Raw genomic sequence first — 25,679 nt, forward strand, 5'->3', positions numbered from 1 at the left:
CTTCGAGCCTGCCATGTGCTCCTGCTGAGACCCTGTGGGACGCAGGGGGACACTGCCACCCCACCTCCCACAGGCACAGCGCAGCAGGCAGGCTTGAGGCGCTCCCTCCCAGGGGCGGAGAGGTAAGGAAGAGGACTTCCCGCAGCTGCAGGGACGGCAAGACCGTGCCTCCTCCTGTCTCCGTGGGAGGGCCTGAGTCTTCAGTGCCAGGGGACCAGCGTGCCCCTCCGGCCCCCTGGCCAGAGAGCTCGACGAGGGAGGGTGGCCAGGAGAGCTCCGTGCGGGCTGGGCTGTCCCTGAAGACGAGGGTGCCTCTTTCCCCCGGTCTGCTGCCCCCACGTGGATCTTCCAAATCCCTATTCTTATGGATACGTGGCCCATGGGTGTGTTTCTTCATCTCATGAACTAAGCTCTGGGCGCCTGGGGGTCCAGCGTGGGACTTGCGGCCTCCATCCCCCGTCCTAGCGCTAGGTGTACACTGGGACTTGATGAGTGGTGAACAGTGACAGGTTACTACATACTCAGCCTACAGAATAAAGGGAGTAAGTAAAACAGGCCTCGCCCTTGGCTGGGTAATTCCACAGGACCTACGATGCAGGTGACTTTGGGGAGCCTTTCTTTCCGTGGGGGTCTGAGTGCAGATGTGGATGCGGACCTACTACGGAGCAGACACACGGCGGCTCCGACGGCGCCAGCCACAGGTCAGCCCCACGCGTGAGTGCCCCCGCCCCCGCCCCGCCCCCTGGCTGGCCTGCCGCTCCTTGACCACCCCTTAGTCAGGAGGCCCCAGGAGCCTTTAGGGACCCTGCCTGTGCGCGGGTGCTTATCGCAAAAAGCTGTCAAAGTGGGCAAGTCGCAGGAACTCTAATTAAGTCGCTGACAGCATGATTCACTGGAAGGGGGAGGCACGGCAGGTCCCCAGGAACCCGTGGCGAGTCACCGCCTTAGGCGAGAGACAAGTACGAATGCAGGCCTGCGGGGCTCCTGGGCCTCAGCTCGCCGCCCGCAGGTAAAAAGCCGCACTTCCCGGGGCGCGGCCTCGCGCCCAGGTGGCCCCCTGGAGCCTGCGGACAGATCACAGCCTCCAAGGGCTTGCTGAGCAATTAACAACTTCCCCACGTGGAATCTGCAGGTTTATACTGTATGTACTGGTACAGCCTAACTTTGAAAAGGTGGACGATAGAAAGGAGTATTGTCTGTGGGAAAAAATCCTACTGGATGTGTCAATATTCTGTCAGGGCCGTGCAGGAGGGGGCTGGGGACAGGCATCGTGTGGCTGGCCACCTGCCCTGCTGCCAGCCATCGCTGTCCTTCTGACGGGAGGGTCCTCAGCTCTGAACAGGATCTCAGTTCTGGGTTTTTAGCCCCTGCGCGTGCATGCATTACCTCAAAACCACAAGAGTCAAATCCCCGACGGGTGCTGGGTGAGCCGACGCATCCAGGGCAACGAGGGCGTCTCTGCACGGCGACGTGCAGGTCGAGGAGCCCTCAGATGGGTGTGTGAGCAACACAACTTCATCTCAAAGACAACATGCTCTTTTGTAAAAGGGAAATCAATTCTTTTCATAAATGACTTCTATGAGATTAGTCGGGGTCTGTACAGACTCAGCATTTACACAGGCGAAATACATCCAATATTTTAGTCCATTTGCTTCAGCATTTTATCTATACTTTTCAAACTAATTCTTGTAAGAACTGGGTTTGGGGGCTGATAGGCTAGTGCCTCCCCCGTCGTTCTCTATCCTTCTTAGGTTGTAACAACATGGGGTTAGCTAGTAAATGCAAATTTGAGATCAGCTGCCTGGGAAAAGCAAATGAAATACTCCCACTTGGCCGGAATGGACATGAAGAGGACCCGACACAGGGTGGACAATAAAGGTAACAAACGAGACAGCGTAGCCTGAGGTCCTTCACTTGCCTCCCCTCTAAAATGTGGGTCCATCGTCAACTCCTGAAGGGACAGCGGACTGGAGCTAAGAGACATGCTTCGAGTTTACCGTTCCTTAGAACACGGAGATGAGACTTCTACAGCCCACGTGGCCAGTCACTGAACTCAGCGGCGCTGCAGGAGGCGGGAGAAGCCCCAGACCCCGGTCTGCCTGCCGAACCTGAGGGTCGCTTCGTTCCGTCTGATTAGAGGCCAGAGGTTTCGTGCTGACACTCCATCCAGGTCTCTCCCAGGGGGCGCTTTTATTCGCAAAGGAGACCAGACACTGGAGAATAGACGGGTCTGGGGTAACTTTCCGCAGTTCAGTAAAGATGACAAGACCAAGGACACCACACGCGTTCTGGCTGTTTCTTACGGGTTTCTTTCCCTGACTGTGGCATTGACAGGCATTTTCTTTGTGACATAAATCACAACCCTTACCCTAAACCTGGGGACCTGGTGTGTTTTTAAATGGTTTTGCTTCTTTAGATTGTGCAAAGGTAGTAAAATGTATATACTCTATATTCTGTAATGTTCCCAGAATCATCTTATAATAAAACATTGTATTTCTGCAGCAAAATGTATAAATATTCACATTCAATGGGATAAATGAATGCTGTAAATAGTCACAAATTTGTTTAGATTGGGTTCTGTTGCCACATGAGTTTGGTCAAACCCAGATAAAAAATGTTTGTTTTTAAGAGATTTTAGGTTGAGAATGTCAAACAAAGGATAAGGGATTTGTATTTTTCCAAACCTTTCGAGAATCTGTATTTTTAATGTTTGCTAACTTCATGAGATAATTTGTCCCATACGTTACTGCCCTGAAATACTCTTTTCTCACTTCGGACATTACCAGTAATCACCGTCCTCATTGAATTGCTCCCCACATTCCTGGTGACTTAGCGGTTCGTTATTTCTGGTCATGGTAAGCTGTTCAAGGCTCCTATTTCCTTTCGGCAAATGGCCCTGGGCGCTGGGCTGGGCTCTCTCTACCTGCATCGGTCAGCAGCTTCCTTTGACTGTAAGCAAGAGAGACCCATCGCGACTCAGGCAGAAGAGAGATTTTTAGGAGAGCACAGAATGAAAAGAACAGTTGAAGAACCTTGCTTGGAAGGAGCAGGGATAGGAAAAGCTTTCAGACGGAGATTAGGAATATTTTATCAGGACTTCTCACCCCCGTCTTTACAATTCTGAGTCACTCTGCTGAAGACCAGGCCCCAGGCGAGCTGGAGTCACATGCCCACCGCTCGGCCAGGGGACGGCCTGACAGTGACTGGCAAGCCCGAGTCACTGCCCCACAGGAAGCGGGGCTGCTCTTCCAGGAACACAGGTGCATTCTGATGGCCCAAAGAACAACCCTAACATGTGTCTCCCATAGATTTCACAATCCATTCAGAATATTTGTCATACTTCCTGGCTTTTCAGGGATAGGCAAGTCCTACTTTTGAGGCTGTCCTTACCCCCTTGGTTTCACCCCCTCACAGGTCGGTCGTTTTCCTCTTGACTTCTTGCAACATTCTGTATCTGTCTTGGGCACAGGGGCTGGGGACGCTGGCCATGAGATTTTATGTTGCCTTGGTACAATGAATGAGCTATTTTCAAAGGGATCTTTTTACCAAGAAGGACGTCCTATCAAGGCAATTCTGAGAGACGGTAGTTTAAGGACAGGAACCACTTCACCCATGAGACATGCAGATACTCTGCCTGGAATCTACGAAGGGATAACAAGCCTATGGATTAAGAACCCAGAAAATGAAGACGGCAAATTAACATGGTCTTTCCTCCCTCATTTACTACTCAAAAATTATTAAAAGGTGTTATTAACTTCCTTAAGCCCTGTATTTCTTTAAGCAGCTTTTCCAATTGCAAGCGCTTTTTATAGGCAGGTGCCAACGTGCGCGCACGACCTCGGTGTGAGGCGCTGATTGTGCACAGCTCTTACCTGGTACTCGTACTCCGTGAAAGGCAAGAGGTCGGAATCCATGAAGGAGCTCGCGCTTCCGTTATAGGTGAGAACTGGGCTCGGGTGTCCAGGCGGAGTTGAGGTTTGCCTTCTGTACAGTTCGTAGTGTAAAATGCGTCCATTTGGCCGAAGCGGTCCTGTCCACGACAGGGAAACCGTGAGCCGGAACCCCCCGGGGGCCGTCTGTACCTCCAGGTGTGGGGGAGGCTGCACTTCAGGTGCTGTCTCGGGGGTCCGTATAGGTGTCCAGTCGCTGGACGCACACCCCAGCACAGTGCAGGCCTGGATCCGTACTTCATACCTTCAGGACACAGGCAAAAATCTCCCATTACTGGCAAAATAGATTTTCATTGGAAGAATCTTTAAAAGACTAAGAGTTTAGATAAAAAAGCAAGTGAGTTTATATTTATTCTTATTGATAGCTGACTCTTAAAAAAAAAAAGTAAATGAGTCATATTTCCATAGAAATTTTAGAACATTTAAATTCTCCTGGATTTCGAAAATAAAGAATCTCATCTCTCGGGAAAGGGGGGATACGATTCTTCCCTAACCAGGAGTGTCTGCAATAAATAAGCTTTATGATTCTCTCCAGCGCGCAAGTTCTTTAAGTCTGCAGGACTGCTGAACGTGGCGATGAAGGATGCAGACCTTGGGGACTGCGAGCCACTCCCAGCAGCCTCGGGCCCTCCCTCACCTGCACCTGGGGCCGAAGGAGTCGCCAGGCACGTTTCCAGGTCATGAAGGAACACCATGGGGCTCAAGCCTCCCCGATAATAATAAACGCCCTCACCCGATACCTGACACCTTACAACAGGCCCCCACGCACCACACAAGCACCTTTCCGGGCCAGAGTGAACCCAGCTGCACGCGAGATGATCCATCACTGAGACACCTTTATCACCATCCAGTTAAACTCGGCCAATCAATTATATGATGTCTCTCCGGCCACTTGCAAAGGCCTATTTACATAGCAGGGACTGTCCCCTTCCACCAAAAGGGGCCTTTGTTAGCATTAAGTGCCTAGGGCTGCAAATGAGTGCTTTTGCCTGTCTTCCCATGCCCCCCACCCCTGATTCTGTGCCCCCCCCAATTTGCCCTCAAGCATATTTCTTTCTCCCTTTATTCCTTTGGGGGCCAGCCTTTTCTCTTCTGTTTTCCGCCTCTGTCTCTGCTCCTTTGATCACTGCTTTCTGCCTCCCTTTCCCCTTCTAGTTACCCTTGTTTCTCTCTCCCTGAGACGCCTTCCCTTCCCCGCCTTCCCTTCCCCTCTTCTGTTCTTTCTCTCCCTTTCATGTCATGCCCGTCTCGGCCTTGATGGGGCTACCCGTTGAGTGGAGAGCAAGTCCCTTGCTGAGTACAGATGTGACCTTTAAGTGAATCTCTGCATTCACTTTTGATTTTTCCACAACTGGATCGTCTCTTTTCTGAATCATCTGTAGTAGCTTCAAAACTCTGAGTTGGACCCCTGGCTGCCACCCAGGGATTCCCAGGTCCTCCTTCCTGCTGGCCAGGAGGCACACCCCTCAGTAAACACTGAACTGCTGGGAAAACCCATACCTACGTGAATCCCCACTTCACACACACGTGATCTTCTGACTTAAGCCAGTAATGGCATTTACATCTTCAATTACTGAAGATGATGAAGAGACAGCTCTTGCTGCCTTAAATATCATCACTAGATTTATGAGATACATCAAACTTTTTTTTTTCAGCCTGGGAAAAATGCCCCCTTCACATCGAAAAACCCTCTTCTTCTCCAGAAATCTTTTTGAATAACAGTTTCAAAGAGCAGCAAGTTGGTATGATTTTTAAAACCTGCAGGTACGAGCCAGGTAAAGAGGAAGCAAGTGCTCAAGGCACAGAGTCTGCCATGAACGTGGGCCTTCTGTGCCCCGCATCAGGGTAAAATAAAAGCCAACTCACAGAGCGTGTGGCTTCGCCATGGAAGATACCAGCACAGGCTTTAGGGACTAATATTTAATGCGACCCTAAATAACTGTCATGAGTAGATGCATAAGCCTGTGACCGCGTCATTGAAACAGCACTATGTAACAGACGTAATTATAGAAGGCTCTAATCTTCACACGGGTAGATTACAATAATAGCCACGTTTTACCAACGGCGGTTAGAAATCAACTCAGCCTTTAATTTTTTAAAGTGGTTCTGTTCATTTCACTAAACTTTAAGCATAAAATGCCTTTTAGTACCCTTCTCTCTGGGGATGCAAGTCACTTGAAATGTGGAGGGGCTCTACCCTGCCCCGCTTTAGGCAGCGGGAAGAGGGCCGGCAGGCAGGTTTCTGCCCATGGAGAGCTCACCCTGCCGGCAGGGAGCCCCGAGGGGCCACTAAGAAAACATGGGCTGACCAAGTGGCCCTGTCCCGAGAAACCCTCAGGGCAGGAGGACAGCAGCAAGGGGCTCCTTACCTTCTTTATCCGCCATAAGGTGCTGAGGAAATAGAGTCAGGGGAGCGTCATTATCTTTGGAAGAAGAGCCAGATTCCAGAACAAGGGCACTCCCAGAACTAATTTTGGGTCAGTCCAGCCTGGGCTGGTAAGACCTCTCACCCGCTTGCACTTGTTTTACAAGGTATTACCATAATACCTCACTTTTCGCCCAGCCTGCGTCAGCTGACCCTGCTGAGGCTCTCGGAAACGACCAGGGCCTGCCTACTTCCAGCAGGGACTAGAATGAGGAAAGAATCTCATCTCGGTGCTCTGTTTTCCCAATTTGTGAGTTGCAGACATTTCTGGAAAAAACTGACTCTCAAAATGTCACCTGCACAAATTTCGCTCTCCAGAAACCATGCAAGCAGGCTGTGGCTGAAAGAGGGTGCGGTCTGCCCACCGTGCATGTGAAGCGGATGGGGGCTGGGCACCCACGTCTTCACCTGAACAGACCCAGGGCTCACCCCACGGAAGGGACAGCGGCTTGCTCTCGACAAACCCACAGCGAGCTACTACCCACCTACAAAACGGCTCCAGCTGGTTTACCACGAATGCTCGCGTGCCAAACAAATTATGCGTTGCATTTATGTGTACAGTTCTTATTTCTCTTTCAAGCAGCTCATGGACGAAGAGGGTATAGTTGACGATATGGCCATTGGTCCTCACGGGGGGGTCCCAGTTCACTGAGATCTCCCGAGGACCACTGGCCTGTAATTTCGGGGGTTCCATCCCTGAAGGCGCCCAGGGGCTGGTTTGATCTTTGACGAGCGGACTCAAAACGCCCCCCTGGCTGTTGAAGGCAGTCACTGTGTAGCCATACTCCACGCCTGGGGTGAGGGTGAAGTCATGGTAGCGAGTTTCCAGGCCGATATAGACGATGGTTCCGTCCCTCCTAAGTTCATAACTTCGGATGTGGCCATTTGGGGTCCTTGGAGGTTTCCAGGTGATTTCAATGGACTCAGAGCCTGTGACTTGCAATTCTGGGGGGTCCATGTCCTGGGGCGGGGCCTCCATGGTCCAGGCCGATTCTGACACACTCGCCGCACACCCTCCATTTGTACAAGCTATGAGGGAGACGTTATGCTGGGTGTGAGGCTGCAGGTGACCGATCAGCAGGGACAGGCTCTGCCCAGCAGGGTACTCCTGACCATTACATCGAAGTATGTATTTGGTGACCTTTCCATTTTGGATCGATGGCGCAGACCAAGATGCACTGATCTGAGTGGCACTGATGGCCCGAAGCGCGGGGGGGCTGACCCCGTCCGGAGCAGCCTCGGGAGTCACGGTGCTGCTGGCTGTGCTGGTGCGGCAGCCTCCACTCGTGCAAGCTGCGACCGCGTACCTGTACGTGGAGGAAGGGAGCAGTTCTTCATCGGTGTAACTGAAAGTCCCAGCGTCAAAACTGAGAGGGGAGAGCGCCCCGTTCTTGTGGAGCCGATAGTATTGGATGACGCCGTTGGGCTGCCTGGGAGGGACCCAGGAAATCAGCAGTTTTGGGGGACTAAGAGATACACAGGTGATGTTGGGTGGAGAGAGACCTTCGGGAGGCGCCGGCATCGTCCTTACCGCTGTCCACGAGCTACAGGCGTGGCCCGCGGAATTCCACGTGTGGATTTTATATTCACACGGCACCCACGGCTGCAAACCGGTGTCGTTATACACAAATGCACTCCTTTCAGTGTTGTATTCCGTGAAAACGACATCCTCATCGGCCTGGAGGGTCTGATTCCCCCAAGCTTTTCCCTCGGAGCATCGGCGAATCACTTCATAGCGACTTATCTTTCCATTTGGGTGAACGGGCTCAGACCAGGTCAGCTCCACGTTGGTGGAGCCCACAGACTGGACCCGGGGAGGCGGCTGAAACTGCGGCGGGGCTTCGTCGGTGCGCACAGGCTGCGGCGCGGACCGCGTGCAGCCGGCCCGGGTGCAGGCCTCCAGGGTCAGCGTGTAGACCGCGGAAGGGGCCAGGCGTCGGAAGAGGAACCGGCGGCTCAAGCCCGTGTACGCCAGGATCCCGTCACTGAAGATGTGGTATGTCTGCAGCAGGAAGAGAAGCAAAGGGAAGAAGACCCGCAGCCTGTTATTTCTTGGCGCTGCTATCTCGTCCCTTCTAACCTTTCCCCACTGCTCGTCCTCATCTTGATAACCCTAATCTGGAAAGGACAGTGTGATATTGATTTGGGGAATATGATGTAAAGTCCATAGAATGAAGAAAACTGTTTTTTTGTTTTTTTTTTTTGAGGTTGGATATTACACAGACATGTATCTACAAGCTAAGGGCTGCTGAATGTGATTCTGTGACTTGAATGAGGGCTCACAGGATTCCCTCCTATTATCATTTTTTTAGAACTAGGGAATAGTATTCAAGTTCACTATGTGACAGATACGAAGTGCTCCTGGTTTCATCCTGAGTAGGTTACGTCAGTCCCATCTACACTGTCTACCTCCCCCGGCATTTACTGGGAAATGGAATTACATGCTTTGGCATTCATACCAAGTTGCCAGGGCTGAAAGAGAGAGAGAGAGAGAGAGAGAGAGAGAGAGAGAGAGAGAAAGCACATAGAAAGACATCCCCACAAACGTACATACAAACCTGGATGACTAGAAGATGAAAATAACCACCCTCTTTCCTCTTGCAGGCCATGAAGGCAGCGGTTGTTCCTTTGGAGCAAGCACTGTCCTTTTTTTGGTGGGGGGGATCATCTGAACACCCAGCATATGCGCACGGAGCCCTTTTCATTCCCTGTTATTCATTGTTCTTTGGGGAAAATGAGCAGGACCCTAGCCAGGCCGCGGATGATTTGGAACAGTGGCTCCCCACCCCTTTCCTGCTGCAGTGCACCTGCGAGGACTTGTTCCTGTGGACGGTGGCGACTCCCTAGGAAGGCGTCCCTCAGAGGGGCCAGGACGCACATCAGAATGCCTGGGAGGGAGGTCTCATCTGAAACAGCCTCACCACTGGTTCCCAGGGAGGCTGAACTTAGGCTGGAACGTTGCTAGCTTTAGTGTGACTCAACAAGAAATAGTGTAGACTTCTGGAAACCTTTCCATGTTGGACCATGGTATTCAGGTGTGATTTTCTTGTTGGGGTCCTAGGGCAAGACCACACCACTGAGAGAAAGGGAATAGTGTATTTTCTGAAGTGAGCTTAGCTTCTCTAATCCATCTGGAAGTTTCCGTGGCTCCGTGGCCCCCTTGTGTTCACCCGGGAAATCTCTAGCTAGTGTTAAATTTGGTCTTCCCTCTGCACCCAAGCTCTCAAGTGGTCTTGGCAAAAAACCACTCACGTATGCTGACTGGCCTACTTCAAATGTCTTACCATAAATTTTAAATAGGTGATTGCCAATGGGTAATCCTACTCTATTCCCCGCCATTTGTGCTCTCGTTTTCCAAAGGGATGGTTTTATATCTCCTTCTCTCCCCACTAACCACCAACACCCTCCTCCCTCGGTCGCAGGCGGTTGTGGACGTAACCACGTGTGGGACTGAGAAGAAACAAGCTGCTGGGAAGATATGTTCGCATGTTGTGTGCTAGCAGCACCCTGTCCCTGTGACTCCGAATGGACACGCTTTGCCTCCTGCTACGAACGAAGACTCTTTGGCCCTAGAGAAGCCACTGAGCTCTGGATCCTACGCCTTGCTGCCAACAGATTTCACCCCGCGATTAGTCTCATCATCTCTGGTATCACCCGTCTGCCTCCCTCTATTCGGTTATTCCCGTTAGGGTTTCAGTGCACTCTCGTACCTTTCACTGGCTTTTCAGTAAACATTTCTGATACCACAGTCCCCTAGATAGCGCCCCATTTCTCTGCTTTTGTTTTCATCTCTAACTCTTTACCGAGTCGCCGCCCGCACTCCCTAGCTTGCCGCGCGCTCCCCAACCATCCCAGCCAGGTTCCCATCTCATCGCTCCATCTCCTTGTCACGTCACAACGACCTCCTCATTTCCAAACCCACGGTCACGTATCTGCCCTCATTGCACTCAGTCTCCCAAAAGCCTTTGCCATATTTCTCTTCCCTTTCGGATAACCCCCTCATCCCCTCTTCTTTCTACCTTACGTGCCTGTTCTCAAACTCTGTGGCTGAATACTCATCCTCCTCCTGGCCCCCAAAGCTCATCGCCTCTGGTTATATTCTCTCCACAGCGGAGCTCCTCTGGGCTCGTGGCTTTAAGTACCACCCATCTGCTCACGGATCCCCAATATGTCTGTCTTGGTGAAGAACCCCTGAGAGAGTTCCAGGCGTGTCCCTCCAACTGTCTACTTGCCCCCTCAAATCTGCACATCCTCCGGCCTTTCCTTCCCAGTGAGCGACTCGTGGCCAAAATCCAGAAGACCTTCTGAAGCATCCCTTTTACTTCCTGTTTCTCATCCAGTCCACACCAAACCTTGTCGCCTCTACCTTCTGAAGAGACCTCCAATCCACCCGCATTTCTCAGCCTTCACAACGCCTCCTCTGATTCACACAGAATCAACTCTGCCCTGAATTATTTAACAGCTCCCAAACTCCACTGGCCTCCTTGTGGTCCGTTTTCCACAAAGCAGCCAGAGTGATTTTGAAAAACATAAATTTGACTCTGCTGTTCCTTTGCCTAAACTGTCCAGTAATTATTCATCCCACACAGAGTCCATTCCAAACCCCTTATCGCAGCCCACAAGGACGGGCGGCGCCCCCCCCCCCCCGGCCCCGCACGCTCCCCGGTGCCGAGCGGCTCCCTGCAGCACCTCAACCGCGCTGGCTCCCTTCCCTTTATTTGAACACACCAAGTTCACTGCTGGCTTCAGGCCTTGTGCTCGCCGCCCACTTTGTCTGGAACATTTTGCTCTCATATCTTCACATGACTGACTCTGTCTTGTCATTCAGGACTCAGCTCCAATGTCGACTCAATTCAAATGATCATTCATTCTAAAGGAGCCCGAGTTGGCCTAATTACATTATTCTGATTAATTTTCTTCATAGCACTCAAGGGACCGAAATCCTTTTGTTTATATGTGTACCAGCTTTCTGTTTTTGGGTATGTACCCCTATGTTTATGCGCGCACATGTGCACACACACACACACACACACGCACATGCGCGCAAGGCCTATGGCAGCAGGGAATTTGCCCGTGTTATTCGCTCCGGAATAAATGCCTGGCACTTAATAAAAACACAATGCGTACTTGGTGAAATGGAAGTTAAGGTACACGGATATCATCCCTACTGTCCACCATGCCAGGAAGAGGCCGACTCAGGGACAGGAAGGACACACTCCCAATGACGGATGCTTTGGTGATGGGTGTGATGGGGCAGCTCTGTTCTCTGATGGGGACCTTAGGGCGGGGGCTTGGATTTTAAGGCCATGGACCCTGAAGGTCCAGCCTTCTGCCCTGGAGTAGAGGAGGCTGGCTCGGCCCCACACAGGCAAGCGGGTAGAGCGTGGCTTGCTTCCGCCGTGCGTAGCGGTCCTGGAGCCTGGCAGGGAGGCAGCCTTGGTCCTAAGCCGGGCGGTCCCGAAAGAGAGGCCCGTGAGGGTGGCCCTGGGACTGGGAGCCCTAGTGACAGATGTAAGTCGCTGCTGCAGATGAGTCCCTGCTGTTTTCCCACTCACAGGATTTTCAGGGAAGATTTATGCACGGATGCCACTTGGTCTTAGCTGTTCTCTGAGGAATTACTGGGGGCATCTTTGCCACCTTGAGGGGAGAGGTGACGGAGGGAGAGAGTGGCTGCAGCAGCTGGAGCCTGCGGAAATCCACGGCCCTGACCCACAGATGGACGGATGAGGGTCTGCGTGGCAGTCCTGGGCCGGAGGGGACGAGAGGCAGCGGCAGTAACAGACTGACAGCCGAGTCGCCATCGGCCTTGGGGAAGAAGGCGGGAAAGGGAGAGGAGGGGTGGCTTTCACGTGGGTGATGGTTCAGCCTCCTTTGTGCTCACAGGCAGGTGACTTAGGTGTGACATTAATGAGACGGCTCCTCTTGGCTACATATGGAGGGTGGGAGGCAGCGGACATGTGGGAGCTTCCTGCCTTCTGCTTAGCGAGCTCTGTTTAAGGCTTAAGCAAAACTCTCAGCAGGATAATTCGGGAGGCAGCTGAGAACACAGTCACTTAGAGTTCAGTTCTGGTGTGACTTCCTGGCTTCAGATCCCAATCCGGTCATTTGCGGCGTGGGCCTGGGCCGTCACACGGCCTGCGTAGGTCTCAGGACGTTCGGTGGTGCCTCCCTAGTGGGGCTGATGTGACGATCAAATGAGATGCTCCATGGGGAGCTCTTCACGGTGCTGGGTTTGCGGGAAGGACGGCACGAGGGAGCTACCTTTCTCTGCTCTAGGATTAAGGGCCCGGAGAAGCTAAAGGAGAATTAAAATGCTGGTGGAGGGAGTTTTTGCACTGTGACCCGACAGCATGCCATCAGGGCTCCTCCGTGCGCCTGGAGGACAGAAAACGGGACTTCGTGTCGGTGGGGGGGGGGTGCGGTTACCTGAATCACGCCGTTGCTCCTCGCAGGCTCCGGCCACCGCAGCAGCAAGGCCCGGCCGCTGTCTCTCTGTTCGACCGTGAAGTTGCTCAGTCCACTCGGGGAAGATTCTAGAGTCTGAACAGGAGTCCAGGGGCTTGAAACTTCTCCCGCCTGGTTGATGGCCACAACACCAACGTGATACGTTGTGAATGGTTCTAACCCGAACAGGTGGGCTTGATGGCTTGTTCCCTGCAGGAAAAGGAACAGGTTAACTTTCTTTGGGAACCCGCTAACAACAGCTGGAAAGTCGTTCCCCGAGACACATCGGTAATGGCGGCACAAATATCACAGCGGAGTTTTGCACTGCTACGAAAAAAATGTGGTTTTTTCTTGTTCTTGACACCCTGGTTGTGTGATTTCAGACACAAACCAACTGTGGATAAGATGGGATCCTTGCCTTTTCAGAGCCTGTGACCCAAAAGTTGTCATATATGAGGTCTGTCCATATGGCATCCAGCCATGTTATATGAAAAATAGAGACATTTATTGAAGAAGTCACAAGATACAAGAAACATCGTACACAGGACAAAGATGCCTCAGTCCCCTTCAAAGCAGGCACCTTGGGACCTCACACAGTTCTCTCAGTCACTATCAGCTGTCCCGTCCTATTTTCTTGAATCCTGTTGATTGTCTGCAATCTCTTCCCTTTCAAAGGCGATTTTAGTTTTGGGAAAAGTAAGAAGTCTCAGGGCACCAAATCTGGGCTGTAGGGGGCTGCGTCACCTGGGTGAGTTGATGTTTCGCCAAAAAACTCTGCAGGAGACGTGGTGCATAAGTGGACACGTTGTCATGATGAAGCTGCCAGTCACCTGTTGCCCATAGCTGCGGCCTTCTGAATCATCTGAATAGTTTCCACAGAGGAATGTTTGAACTTAATGCAAAATTTGATGCAGATTTGTTGCTCTACGTTCTGTCATTTTGAATGCGATGGCCACACAGTACATATGCTCACTCAATGGCGTCTACTGCCCCCACTGACTAGTACAGTGAAGCCGTCATTGTTCATACATCCACATTCCAGTCCACTCTCCTTGGCTGCCAGGTTACATCGATGTGATACAAATTATTTTTGTTATATTAACAATGGCTGGACTATTTCTGGACAGATCTTGTATAACCTGAGAACTTCTATGATGCTTCAGAGACCAATCAGTTCACAATGGAATCAATAAGGACTTAACCTGAATGACTCGAATTCCTTCATCAATTCCCCATACTCTTTGTTTTTACATGAGATTCCCCCTACCTCCCCCATCTCCCTCTCTCATTCTTTTGGTGTGTATTTATATCTTATATATGCAATGAAACAAACCCAAGAAAACAATAACAAGCCAGCTGTACTACTAAATGTACAGACACCCTCAGAGAAGTCTACTACTAATACAAATGGGAAAATATTGTCATTTGTTAACAATGCCATACTGAAACTATAAAACTTACCAAAAGTAATTGTTAGCTACGCTTTGAGAATTTGGTTTTTGTTGATATAAAAGAAAAAAAAAGAATGGAAGAATGATTATTCTTTTCTGCTCAGAGAGTAACATTAAACATATTTTACATAACAACTGGAGCTAAGAATCTTAGTGTTGTGAAAGAGGCTGGGGTACTCTTTCTACATCTGGACTGGATAGATACGTGTGTTTACAGACAGGAGTTATGTTTGCAAGGGGGACAGCCATGTGTGGACAGGTCCACGCACACACACTCACACAGATATTTTCTGTTGTGCACCATATGCATGGATGCGGGTAACTCTGGGGTAGTTCTGACTGGTTTAATAGGATGTTTATACTTAATGGTGTGTGAGGTCATCTTGGTTGATAAGATGTTTAAAAGTGACACTTGTCCTGGTTTCCTGGTGGGCACGGAGAAGGACCATGAGGTGAAGAAGAGGGAGTCATTTCTGAGAGGAGGTACCCAAGAGTACTGAAGTTATGTGTATGGAAATTCTCCTTAATGTGGAGGCATCCGAATTTCACTTTAAATAAAATCTAAGACAAGGTGCCAAAATCAAACTGAACCACCCCCCTGCAAAAAAAAGCAGAAAAAAATCAAAACATGCCATAGAGATAATTTTTGACATTGTTTCCTCACATTCTTTGTTATAAGTTTCAACTGAGTTAATGTTTCTTATTATGTGTTAAACACAAACAGAGAATATAATTCCCTTTACTTACCAGAAACTACTAAAGTCAATTTTCCTATTTCAATAAGTGCCATTATGTTACATACTAACCTCCTGAAATCATTTAATATTTAAACATCTGCTAAGTGAGCAGACTCTGAAACAAATTTTACAGAAATACTAATTTCTCTTTTTTTAAATATTAAAAGTTAGATCATAAATATTTAAAACTTATTTCTCCACAACATTGGATTGGTCTTTTAGATAAATACAGCACAGAACTCGAATGACCACAATGAATATTAAATCTGAAGATGCTACAAGTCCCGATTACAAACACTCTTTTCTGATAAATGATTCCCTTTCTGTGGAAATAGGGCAAACATGGACAAGATTAATAATGCAAAAAAGAAAAATTCCTTGTTCAGAATATTCAGTAATAGATGCCAAAAAAGGCACAAGCTCCAAAGCAAACAGCAATCACCTCTAACAGATTACCTCTTATACAGGTAGACTGTTGGGGACACTTAAAGACAGCTTTTGCCATAGGAAACAGGAAAAGCATGTGGTTATAAAGCAAAAACATATGCATATTGCCAATAGTAGCACCTGCTCAAGTGCAGCGCACTTCGGAGCGGAGAGCTCCTCTTAGCCCCTAGGTGGCAATGCTAGCAAGCACTTCTGGCAGCTGGAGTGGTTAGTGATGAACCACCAGCAGCGGTCACCCAACCCAGGCCAGGCAACCATTACAAAATACCACCACGGATTTCATTATGGATTCTTTTAATGCACGTTTGTAGCTCAGATCCTTGAAAGCAGAGGGGTTCAAAACGCCCTGGCCTCAAACCTGCATCATCTAATGTGGACACGAGGCCGGCGGATCTCCAGCTGCAGTTCACACCTGCCGGGCACAGACATGCCTAGGGCTCCGCTCCTACAGGAGGCGGTCACAACAGCGGTTTTGCTTAATTTGGTCTACTGCTTAAAAAAATACATAGAAACAAGCATGTATTGGAAAGGCTAAGGAGAATTTTTAGATCATAAAGGTATACTGAGGACAACTTCCCATATTAAGTTTTTTCTGAAGAGCTTATCCTCCCCCGCCCCCCGCCCCCCCCACACAGACGCACCTGAAATAAATCTCATTAATAGTCTTGCTTTTTGTCAATGTTTAGTAAAGGCCATATGAAAGTTAAATGAAGAAAATTTTTAAGAGGCAAAACCACCCTTACCCATTTATCCTTTGACATTTTAGGAAATAATTTATATTATTTTCTCCTGAGTAGACTTCCAACATCAAAATTTACTGTGTAAGAACCCTGCTGTAAAATATGGACGCAGGTCACTCTGTGGATTGGGTTGTGTCTTGTTCACTCAGTTGTGTGTTATTTTATGTTCAGAATATTTGCTTGAGCAGCGTCAATCTGTAATGTTTTGGACTGAATTCCTTCCTTTGGAAATGCTGCACTCTGTCTGACTGCCTTGTAAACCTCGTCATTAAAATCATCTTTCTTCTCTCCTCTCCTCTGTTGCCCCGCTTTCTGTCTTCCCCTACGGAGACCGTCTTAATTCAGTAAGCTTACTTCCTTCTCTTCTCTGTCATTATTTTGTTCCCTCTTCCCCGTTACTCTCCCATCCTACTGATTCTTTTGGTAGATACAGATCCCTCGCTCTTCAATCAATCTCTCTTGCTCTTGCTCTCTCTGTTACCCCTGACCTCTGTGCTTCCCTTTTCTCTTTTTCTTCTCCATGCCCACACCCACAGTATATTTATGTTTTGTATTCTAGAAGTACATTAACTACTTTTGTTGGGCAGTAGATGAAAAGAATAGCTCAACAAAGGAAAACAGAAATAATTTTTTCTTCATGACTTAATGTTTCCAATGAGACTTAGCCCTTTTTCCTGTTTTAACTCCTATGCATAAGGATCCAGGTCTGGGTACAAATCAGTGCTTCCTTTCCGGAGACGCACAGACAAGACTCTCTGGAACACGCTGCCAGGGTAGGCTCCGCTGGCAATTTGAGCTACGTTTTAACCTCTCAACTCTGCTCCTGGGGGCACACGAAACTACTTGGAGTCTTCAGCAGTCTGACAATTTTACACCATCTCCTCTGATTATTTTTGACGACTTGAAGTGCCCCAAAGGTGGCCATGGGGTCAATAGGTTTATGTAGGTTGAAAATGATCAAAAATTACCATTGATCTGTAGCTGTCAATAAAAGGCTGCGTGGGGAGACTCTCTGCACAAATGTTTAAACTGCATAAAGCAACCTAACTTAGTCATCTTTGAGTCTATTGATCTGATGATCCAGCAGTTTCCAGAGCTTTCCCTCTGGTCTTTGTGGTGCATTTTCACGGAGCCTGCTTACCTTGGCTCTCAGGAATCTTTTTCCCCGACCCTCTCCTACTCTGAACCCCGACAGGATGTACAGGCACTGATGTGCTCATTAACGGAGTATTATGTGAGCTTATTATACTTGAACAGCGTTCATCTTCCTGGTCACCAGCAACTTCGTTGACCACCAACTTGATGGGGTTTCTTCTGCCACTGCCCTTTATCACGTTAAAGAGGCTGCCTTGAGGGTTATAAACCCTGACTTGGTGGCAGGATTCCTTTCCCTCTGCGGCTTCCGTGAGTGCCGAGATCGGGAGAGTGGGTCACACGGAAAGTCGGCTTTACCTGCGCAGAGGGGGCGCCAGAGGAATCTAGCCTTAAAGATAACGACTTCTGTCTTCTTTAGTGAAGTACCCTGGAGGCTTCTCCTTGGTTTTATTATAAGTTATAGTTTACTCTGTCATTATAAAATAACAGAATGGTTATAGACAGGTTTCTGGTTTCGGTTGCAGATAAAACCCAAGAAGGGGGAAAAGGTCTTTCTGCCACGGCCTAAAACCATGGCTCGGGCAGAGTCCTCACTCACCTGGGTGACTGACGAGTGTTTTAATGTTGACGAATCCACATAAAATATTTCTACCAATTCCTTGAAAGCTAGGTACTTAGAGCCACAGGTCTGGTAGGGCTATCTTTCTTTCTACTTATAAAGTTAATGTTTTCGTTCTCCACAGCTTGGCCAACATATATATATATATCTAGTACTTAATTTGGAAAAATCAAATCAGTTTTGATATGGAAATGATCTAAGCCAAATATCAACCTTGAACACTCATCCTTGGTCATCTAAGTAGGAGACGTCCAGGTTTGCAAACTACTGGCGTAGACGGGAGGCACCCAGATTTCCCAAGCACCCTTACTTTACTGCTGTACTTTTACTTTTTTACTGCGTTCCAGCTCAGGGTTCTAACTACCAGTGGGGGGCTGAGCGGAAACAGATTTCGAGAAAACATAAAAGTGTACCCTCCCTTCCAGTCATTACAACGGACTAGTCAGAGGTCATTTCTTGTAACAATTGTAAAGTTCAAACTGCGGATGTTAGGTTTGGAGCCTAACATGTTAGTCTTGTGGGCATTTTTGTGCCTTCACTCCCACAAGTATCTGTGTTCATAAAAGAAGAGTGACCTGTGAAAAGGGCGGTATTTTTTCCTCACTGGAGTCCATCATTTTACAGTCGGGACGCGGTCAATGCGAAAACGAGGACAGTTCACACACGGTTTCTTTATACACGAATGAGATGTACCCAGTTAACCCGTAAAGCGAAAGCGAGAGCCCTGGCACGAGGAAAGACGGCGCCTCGGCCGCCATAATAAACGCTGTGGGGGCGGGGGGGGGGGGGGGGGGGGTTTCACAATGGTTCCTTTTTCAAAGGAGAAGAGGGAAGAAAAATTAAATTTGTGATCATTAAATGTTAATGTGGCAGACCAGTCACACTAAATATTAAAAAGCAGTACTTCCGATCTATCAAAACGAGGCCCGTGCACACTCCGCGACCCAGCAATTCCTCTGGCCGTCTGTTCTCTGGCAACACCAGCGAAACGGCACTGGAACACATTGGACAGGCTTTCGTTCCAGCCACAGCCTGGTACTGACGCGCTCCTCGATTGAACACGGGTTTCTGGAGGGCCCTGGGCTGGTGGCTTCTTCTGCCCACAGCGCACTTCAGTCACAAGTCCCCAAGGGTAACTTTCCCTCGTCTTCTCGTTGAGCAATTCCTATTGAAAACTGCCACCTGCCCACTGCCCTCTTCCTCCTTCCATTTTGAAACACCTTTACCCTGCTCTCTTTATTGTTTATCTTTCAAAGTCCCCTTCCTTCACTTCTAGATAGACTCTATTAGTCTCTATACAGGCTCTAATTATCATGATTATTGTTTATATCTCTCTTAACTAGAATATAATTTCCGCTGGGGCTGGACTTATCTCTGTTTCATTCTCTGCTCCATCCCAAGAGTCTCTGTGCCTGGTATGGAGTAAGTGCTCAAACATTCTTATGCTGTCAGCGAACACACACAGAATTTGGAATAAAGGAGCAGGGCGAAGAAGACCATGCAGAGTGAGTCTTAGACAAGAGAGGCTAAAAGTAGCACGAGGAGCGAGGCGGGTGGAGTCCGGGGGAGACAGAGGAGAGGCCCTGGACCAAATGCAGGCTCTGTCTGGAGGCAGGACATGTGAGCAACTTTATGAAAATAAATGTAAGAATGTAAAATGGGCAACTGAAGAAAAATAGAAAAAATTAACAAACGCACTCAATAATAGATCAATCAGCTTTAAAATAAAATAAAACAAAGCCCTGAATCAGCCCCGACTTTAAAGGGTCCCAGATTACAGAGTTTTATCAGAGAAGTTTTTTGTTATTCATTTTAATTAAATCTGTAACAGATAATTAGTATTGTGTACAGTGTTCCAGAAAATAGATAAAATGGGCTAGGTTCTAAACTCAATATATGATGTTGGAATAATATCAAAATTTAAAAAAAGAACTGAACAAAAAAAAGCATGCTAGAGACCAAACTCACTTGAGATTAGGCACAAAAGTCATGATATAAGTAAACAGTATCCAACATTATATTTAAAAGAGATATCATTACTAGGTAGGATCTAGCACTTACAAAAGTTGATTCACACATGATCATTTTACGAAAATGAACAACATGCAACACTCATTCATAATAAAATCTCTTAGCCAAGTAAAAAGTAAAAGAAATTATTAGGGAAGGCACGCTTGGTATTACGTCAGCTCTGGCCCCTTGCCCCGACTAGCACCACCGGACTCTGACAGGCGGAAGCCAGCCCAGGTCAGCTGTGCGATCCACATAGAGACCCTCTTGCTTCTTCCCCGGGCATCGGGAAAGGCTCCCTGTGCTCTTTGACCTAAGCCTGCTTATTCTCCGACTTTATGGGGGGTCAGGCCGAATGATGATCTCAAGGGGAATAGAAGGATTGCTTTTCAAATAAACGCAACTCCAACGGTTTGCCTATAAGTCAGGAAAAGCAGGCACTATGAGATGAAAAAATGGTGATGCTTGGGTCTTAGAGAAAAGTTATTGCAAAGACAGACTTCTGAGAAACTTCCACCACTCACTTTCATCAGGGTCTGAAGGGGTTAACTGGTTCTGAACAATCAGAACCCAGGTGGTTTGGGTAGATGTTGACATTGAGTTGTTGCTTTAAAAATACTTTAATATAATAGGACTTAAAATTTCCCTTTTGCTTTGGATTTTTCAGTTAATATCAGAATTAAATTAAAGAATTAAGTCAACCAGTTTTGTGCAAAGCAAATTATGTTGGGTTCAGCATGGAGCACCTCACTATGGAATATCTATTGACTCAAGCTTATTAACTTGTAAATCCTTCAGTTTTAGATAATGATCTATTGATTATCTGCTTTTATTTGCATTCTAAATGAATAAACAAAAAGAAATGATCACGGTTTAGTCATTACACCTTAAGAGAAAATGTACTTAAGCTAAGCATACTTAATTAAAAATAAAAACTTTTATTTGTTCTGAGAGCTCAGAGTTGTGGTTCTCATTTTCATTTAGGCAAATCAAAGGTTGTTTTCAATTTTTCAGAATCATTTCTATTAGAGATTTGGACAAAGCTGGAAAAAAGTTTGTTGCTGAGGATAGAAGGCATGCTGTGAATTTGGCATTTTGAATGCATTATTAACATGGGTCTACAATTTATTATTTTTCTTGACTTGTTCTAGCAATAATGACCTCTTTTGTGTGTGAGGAAAACCCTGTGACTTAATGTCTGGAGAATTAGGCAAACTTTGAGAGTTTAGATGCTTTAATGAATAAACAGTCAACTAAGAACCAGAAGACCTGAGTTCAAGCTTTATCTCTGTCACTCAGATGAGATGGACCTTAGGCCAATTATCTTTTTTTTCTCTTAAGTCTTTCACAAGGATTAAGGCAGATGGCCTTTCTGAAAGGACCAGGCTCAACGAGGGTTCTCAAGAAAAGTGCCCTCAATCAGCTCCTTGTCGAGGGAAGCAGTTAGAAGCCATGGGCGTCTGTTGATTTCAGAGGGTGATTGTTTGAATTGACTTTTATGCTTGGTTTAAAGTGCTCAACAAAGAAAAATGCAAAGATTGGTTTGTGGTTCGAGGGTCAAATCCACAGGCAAATATTTAAGTAGCATTTCCTTTGCCCTAGCAGGGCGCTAAACACTAGAAGGGGTGGACAACCAGTAAAAGTACGCACAGTCTGGGCTCCAGGAGCTGCAACTCCTTAGGAGCACAAGGCTCCCATTCATGAAACCACGGTGATGCCACGTGGAAACCCGCTTGGGAGGTTTATGTCTGAGAAGTCACTGTGGGCTTAAGCAGCCACAAAAGACTCCACGGGAAGAGTGAGCTTTATGAATCAATATGAAGGAACGTACTAGATGTACCTGGTAGAAGAGCAGCACTGCATCAGTCACGGTGAGATTCAAGCGATTAAAACAAGTGTACACATCCTAAAAATCTCAGAATCAGAAGGAAATGTACAGTTTGCAACTTGACCTTCACCTCTGAGGCTGAGAGCTCAGAAGAAAGTGGGTAGAAAGGCAGGGAGAAGGGCCATCTCTTCAAACACAGCAAGAACTAAAGACCAATTACCTAAAGTTTTATGTCCTGAGACTCTGAATGCTGCTGATGTAGAGATTTGGGAGAGAAATGCTTCCATAACGGTTCCACCGAACTGAAAGGAGAAAACTGTCACCTTGCTATTTGGATCACCGTATGCCACGAGGGAGGGACGAAACAACAACAATGAAACTCAGACTACTGGCAGGGGTGACTGATGAGACAGATAACGATGCTGTTGCTCTTACATCTGTTACATTACAGAGGCTGAGGGGCTTAGGCAAGAGCAGGGAAATCCTTCCCCCCATTGCCAGGTGAATGGAAGATCACTGCAAGCTGATGAAGAAGTCAAGGCCACCAAGAACTCAGACCGATCGAGAAGTTTGGTTGATCTCATCAGCCAAATAATCCTAACTCGCTAGAGAATAAGAAAGGGGGTCAAATATCATTGCCGACTTAATGGCCTATTAAGAAATAAATACCTGTTTCTGTTTTCAGTTGTGTTATGCATATAGATATTAATTCTCATCTTTCATCCCACTATTGTATATATGATGTATTGGGATGGTCACATTTACTTTTAATGAGGGGGTCATAGACTGCCAAAATGGGATTATGGAAAAAAAATACTAGAGAAAGATTGGGGACATTATCAAGAGATCCTTGGGCTTGAACTTGGATACAGTAATTGGCAAAGACATCTCTATTTTGCAATGAATGAGTCCTATTCTGGTTTGCCTGGAATTTGGGGACATTTTAGAAGATTACATAAGAAAAAAAGTGAAGAATGTTAGATAGTCAGGGGAAGAACTAGCATTCAAGAAAGATTTATTTACCCGTGTGTGGAAGTTATAGACCCAAAGAACAGGTTTCAAAACTGGGGAAATGCCTGTGTTACACAGCTCAGCTGAAGCCTGAGCCTTAAATCCCCAAGCAGTGAAGCATTTTTCTGTCAAAGAAATGTCGGTGGTTGAACCTGACCTCTGAGAATCCTAAACTGAAGGTCAGTATACATGTGGATGGGTCCTGGAACTTAACTGGACTATTCCGGGACCAAACTCAGACTCTTCAAAACATTTCCATCCCTGAACTAACAGTCTTCTCCTAGTTACCTAACTGCAAGGTTTGCTCCTTTTCTCCTTCAAATTTCTGCTCCAATGTCACCTGATTGTGAGAGCTTCCCGAACCTTCCCACATTAAAAGCAGCCCTCTGGTCTCAACAGGGCAATACCCTCCCTCCGCGCAGGAGCGGCCAACATACCACCCCCTGACTGGCTGACACAGCACTGCTGACCCCGCCCCTCACACGCGTCTGGTCCTGTCTCCCCACTAGAACAAAAGCTTCAAGAAGGGATGATTTATCCCTATCTATGCCTTTTACAATTCCTTTTTTTTTTTATAGTGTAAATAATTTTTCACAAGTACATATTTTATAGTTTATAAATAAGTAAATAAACATATTATGGGGTTGTAGGATCCAAGAGTTGTTACTTATTGGGCTGCCCATTCCAAACAGCTTGGAGACAGCTGGCCTATCAACACCCTTCCTTCGGCAAAGCGATGATTAAGAATGAAAATAGAGTGCATTTTCCTCTCTGAAAAATAAAATCAAATCCCATTGCTACTTTGTCATGAATAAACTTCTAAAATAAAAACAAGTAGCTCAGGTCATTGCCTTGTAATGGACAGAGTCCAGTAACACTTTTTGGAAGATAAACGCTTAAAGATAATTTATAAAAAAAATCTCATCCTCTTGACTAATTTCCCAGTGGGAAGCGCTGACTATTCTTGACAAACGTGAGACCAATGGTCATCGCCCAGACAGTACTGAGGGATACAGTCGAAGACAAAAGCCCCATGAAATACGCACGTCATAAAAATCATACTAGACCTATGCACTTGGGCTATTTCAGCCAGTTCCACAGCTACATATATTTATTCTTTTGACTACTGCTCAGATTGAATGACTGGATTTAAATGCCGTGTTAAGCTTAAACCTAGAGTGAAGACGAGCAGTGTAAACATAGGTGGTTTGGGTGAAGTATAAAATATTTACACTGCCGCTCCTTCCCATGTTAGTTACAAGATCGCGAGTTATCAGTTACTGCCAACGGGGCTGTGCTGGGAGGGTACGACGGGGACACGGGGCGCTCCCTAGCCCCAGGAGGCGGTGCTCCGTTATCACGGTGACTGCCACCTGCCGACTGTGCATCACCCACTGTGAGTGCCTAGAAACAGATGAAGAGGAGCTGAAAAATGGAAGCGCTTTCCTCGTCTCCCGTCTCTCTGATACAGCCAGGCAGACTGTAGGGCATGAAAGATGAGCGCTGCCCAATTCGAACCAGAGCACGTAGGCACCATCTGGGCATTTTCAAAGTAGGACACGGGAAATGCTCAGACGTATCCCCCAACAGGGGGCCGTAATACAGCAGTAAAAAGGAAACTAGGGGGACCGTGGCTGCTTCCACACTCGCAATCATTCCAGCACAATACGGGGCAAGGATTTTCCAAACACCTTTGCCGAGATGCAGCGTAGCTGCTCAGTTGGTCAGTGCATAGAGGGCTGCTGGGTCTTAGCGGTGACATGTGGTATAGAGGCACATCCAGCAGGGGGCACTCTCCTCATGGAAAGACAGGGGTCGGACCTTTCGGAACACGCTCAGAGCATAAGGGCTCAAAAGTGAAAATACTCAGGAGACCACGGGCACTGTGACTGAAGTCATTTCCTTCAGGAACGCTCAGCCCTGCAACAAATGTTGACTTGTAAAACGGCATCTTCGGCATTAAAAGGTGTGCCCAGCGAGCCGTTCCCTTTAGATGCTGCCAGACGTAGACCCTCAATCTTCTGAACAAGAATCCTAGTCATTCAAAAGTTAGGAAACAAAGAGGATCAACGCTATTTTTTTGGACCTGTGAAGCTGAAAGTTCAGAATTGGCTATTTTTGGAAGCCTCTATCAGCTACTACAGATTCTCTAGTCACAGGGATGAGCTGTTGCATCAGTTAGAAACCCCTCCAACCCTCAGTGCCTTCCAGCTTATTCTTCTGAGGTACGTTTTGCAATAAGAGAGGGGGAAAGAAAACATGATTTATAGAGAGAAATGTCACATCTGTAGAAGCAGATAATCTTCGGCCACAAAATTAGAATGCATAAGCTAATAATGTTTAATACATATATTTTCATAGAATTTTAATTATATAGGTAGACCATTATATAATGTTTTCTCAAGTTCTTTCATAGCTGAAAAATGAGTACGTACCATACAAGATTAAAGTCACAGGCTTCTTATTTCCTGGGCTGTGGCTTGGTGACTAGAAAGGCTACAAATGAGACTGCTTCTTGGAAAAAGAGGCCGTTAAACATCCTAATGAAACTAGTAATCGCTGCATGAAATTTAAACTGCCCTCCTACTTTAGGAAGGATAGAAACTCCAAAGAAATACATAGGAAAGAATTAAAAAGAATGTACTTTAGGAGGAAAACTTGTCAAAGAGAATTTTCCCAGTGAAATTCCCTTGCTTCCCACTGAAACTCCAGATACACTGAAGAGGAACGTTCCTCCAGATTTTTTCTAGAATTCCCCAAAGGTTTTCTCTTTGGTCTCTCCACATGCATCATCTTTTATTCTATTCCTTGCTAAAAATTCTTATCGGCTAATCTAACCACTCAATTTACCCTGCCTGCTTTGCAATGAACACGTAGCCCACACTGTTCATTGGCCACCTTGGGTTCAGAGAGGAGAAATAC

General features: G+C 47.3%; 1 protein-coding gene across 1 annotated transcript in view; it reads right to left on the bottom strand.

Moving 5' to 3' along the window:
* The window catches only part of USH2A (usherin), a 474,416-nt gene that overhangs the window by 22,461 nt on the left and 426,276 nt on the right, over nt 1-25,679 (bottom strand). The window contains 3 exon segments of the mRNA XM_054576584.1: nt 3,873-4,194; nt 6,861-8,377; nt 12,802-13,029. Coding sequence (XP_054432559.1) covers nt 3,873-4,194; nt 6,861-8,377; nt 12,802-13,029 — 2,067 coding nt within the window.

Source organism: Pteronotus mesoamericanus, unplaced genomic scaffold (assembly GCF_021234165.1).
Source record: "Pteronotus mesoamericanus isolate MK-2021 breed Mesoamerican mustached bat unplaced genomic scaffold, CSHL_Meso_final contig_347, whole genome shotgun sequence".
NCBI classification, from domain to species: Eukaryota; Metazoa; Chordata; class Mammalia; order Chiroptera; family Mormoopidae; genus Pteronotus; species Pteronotus mesoamericanus.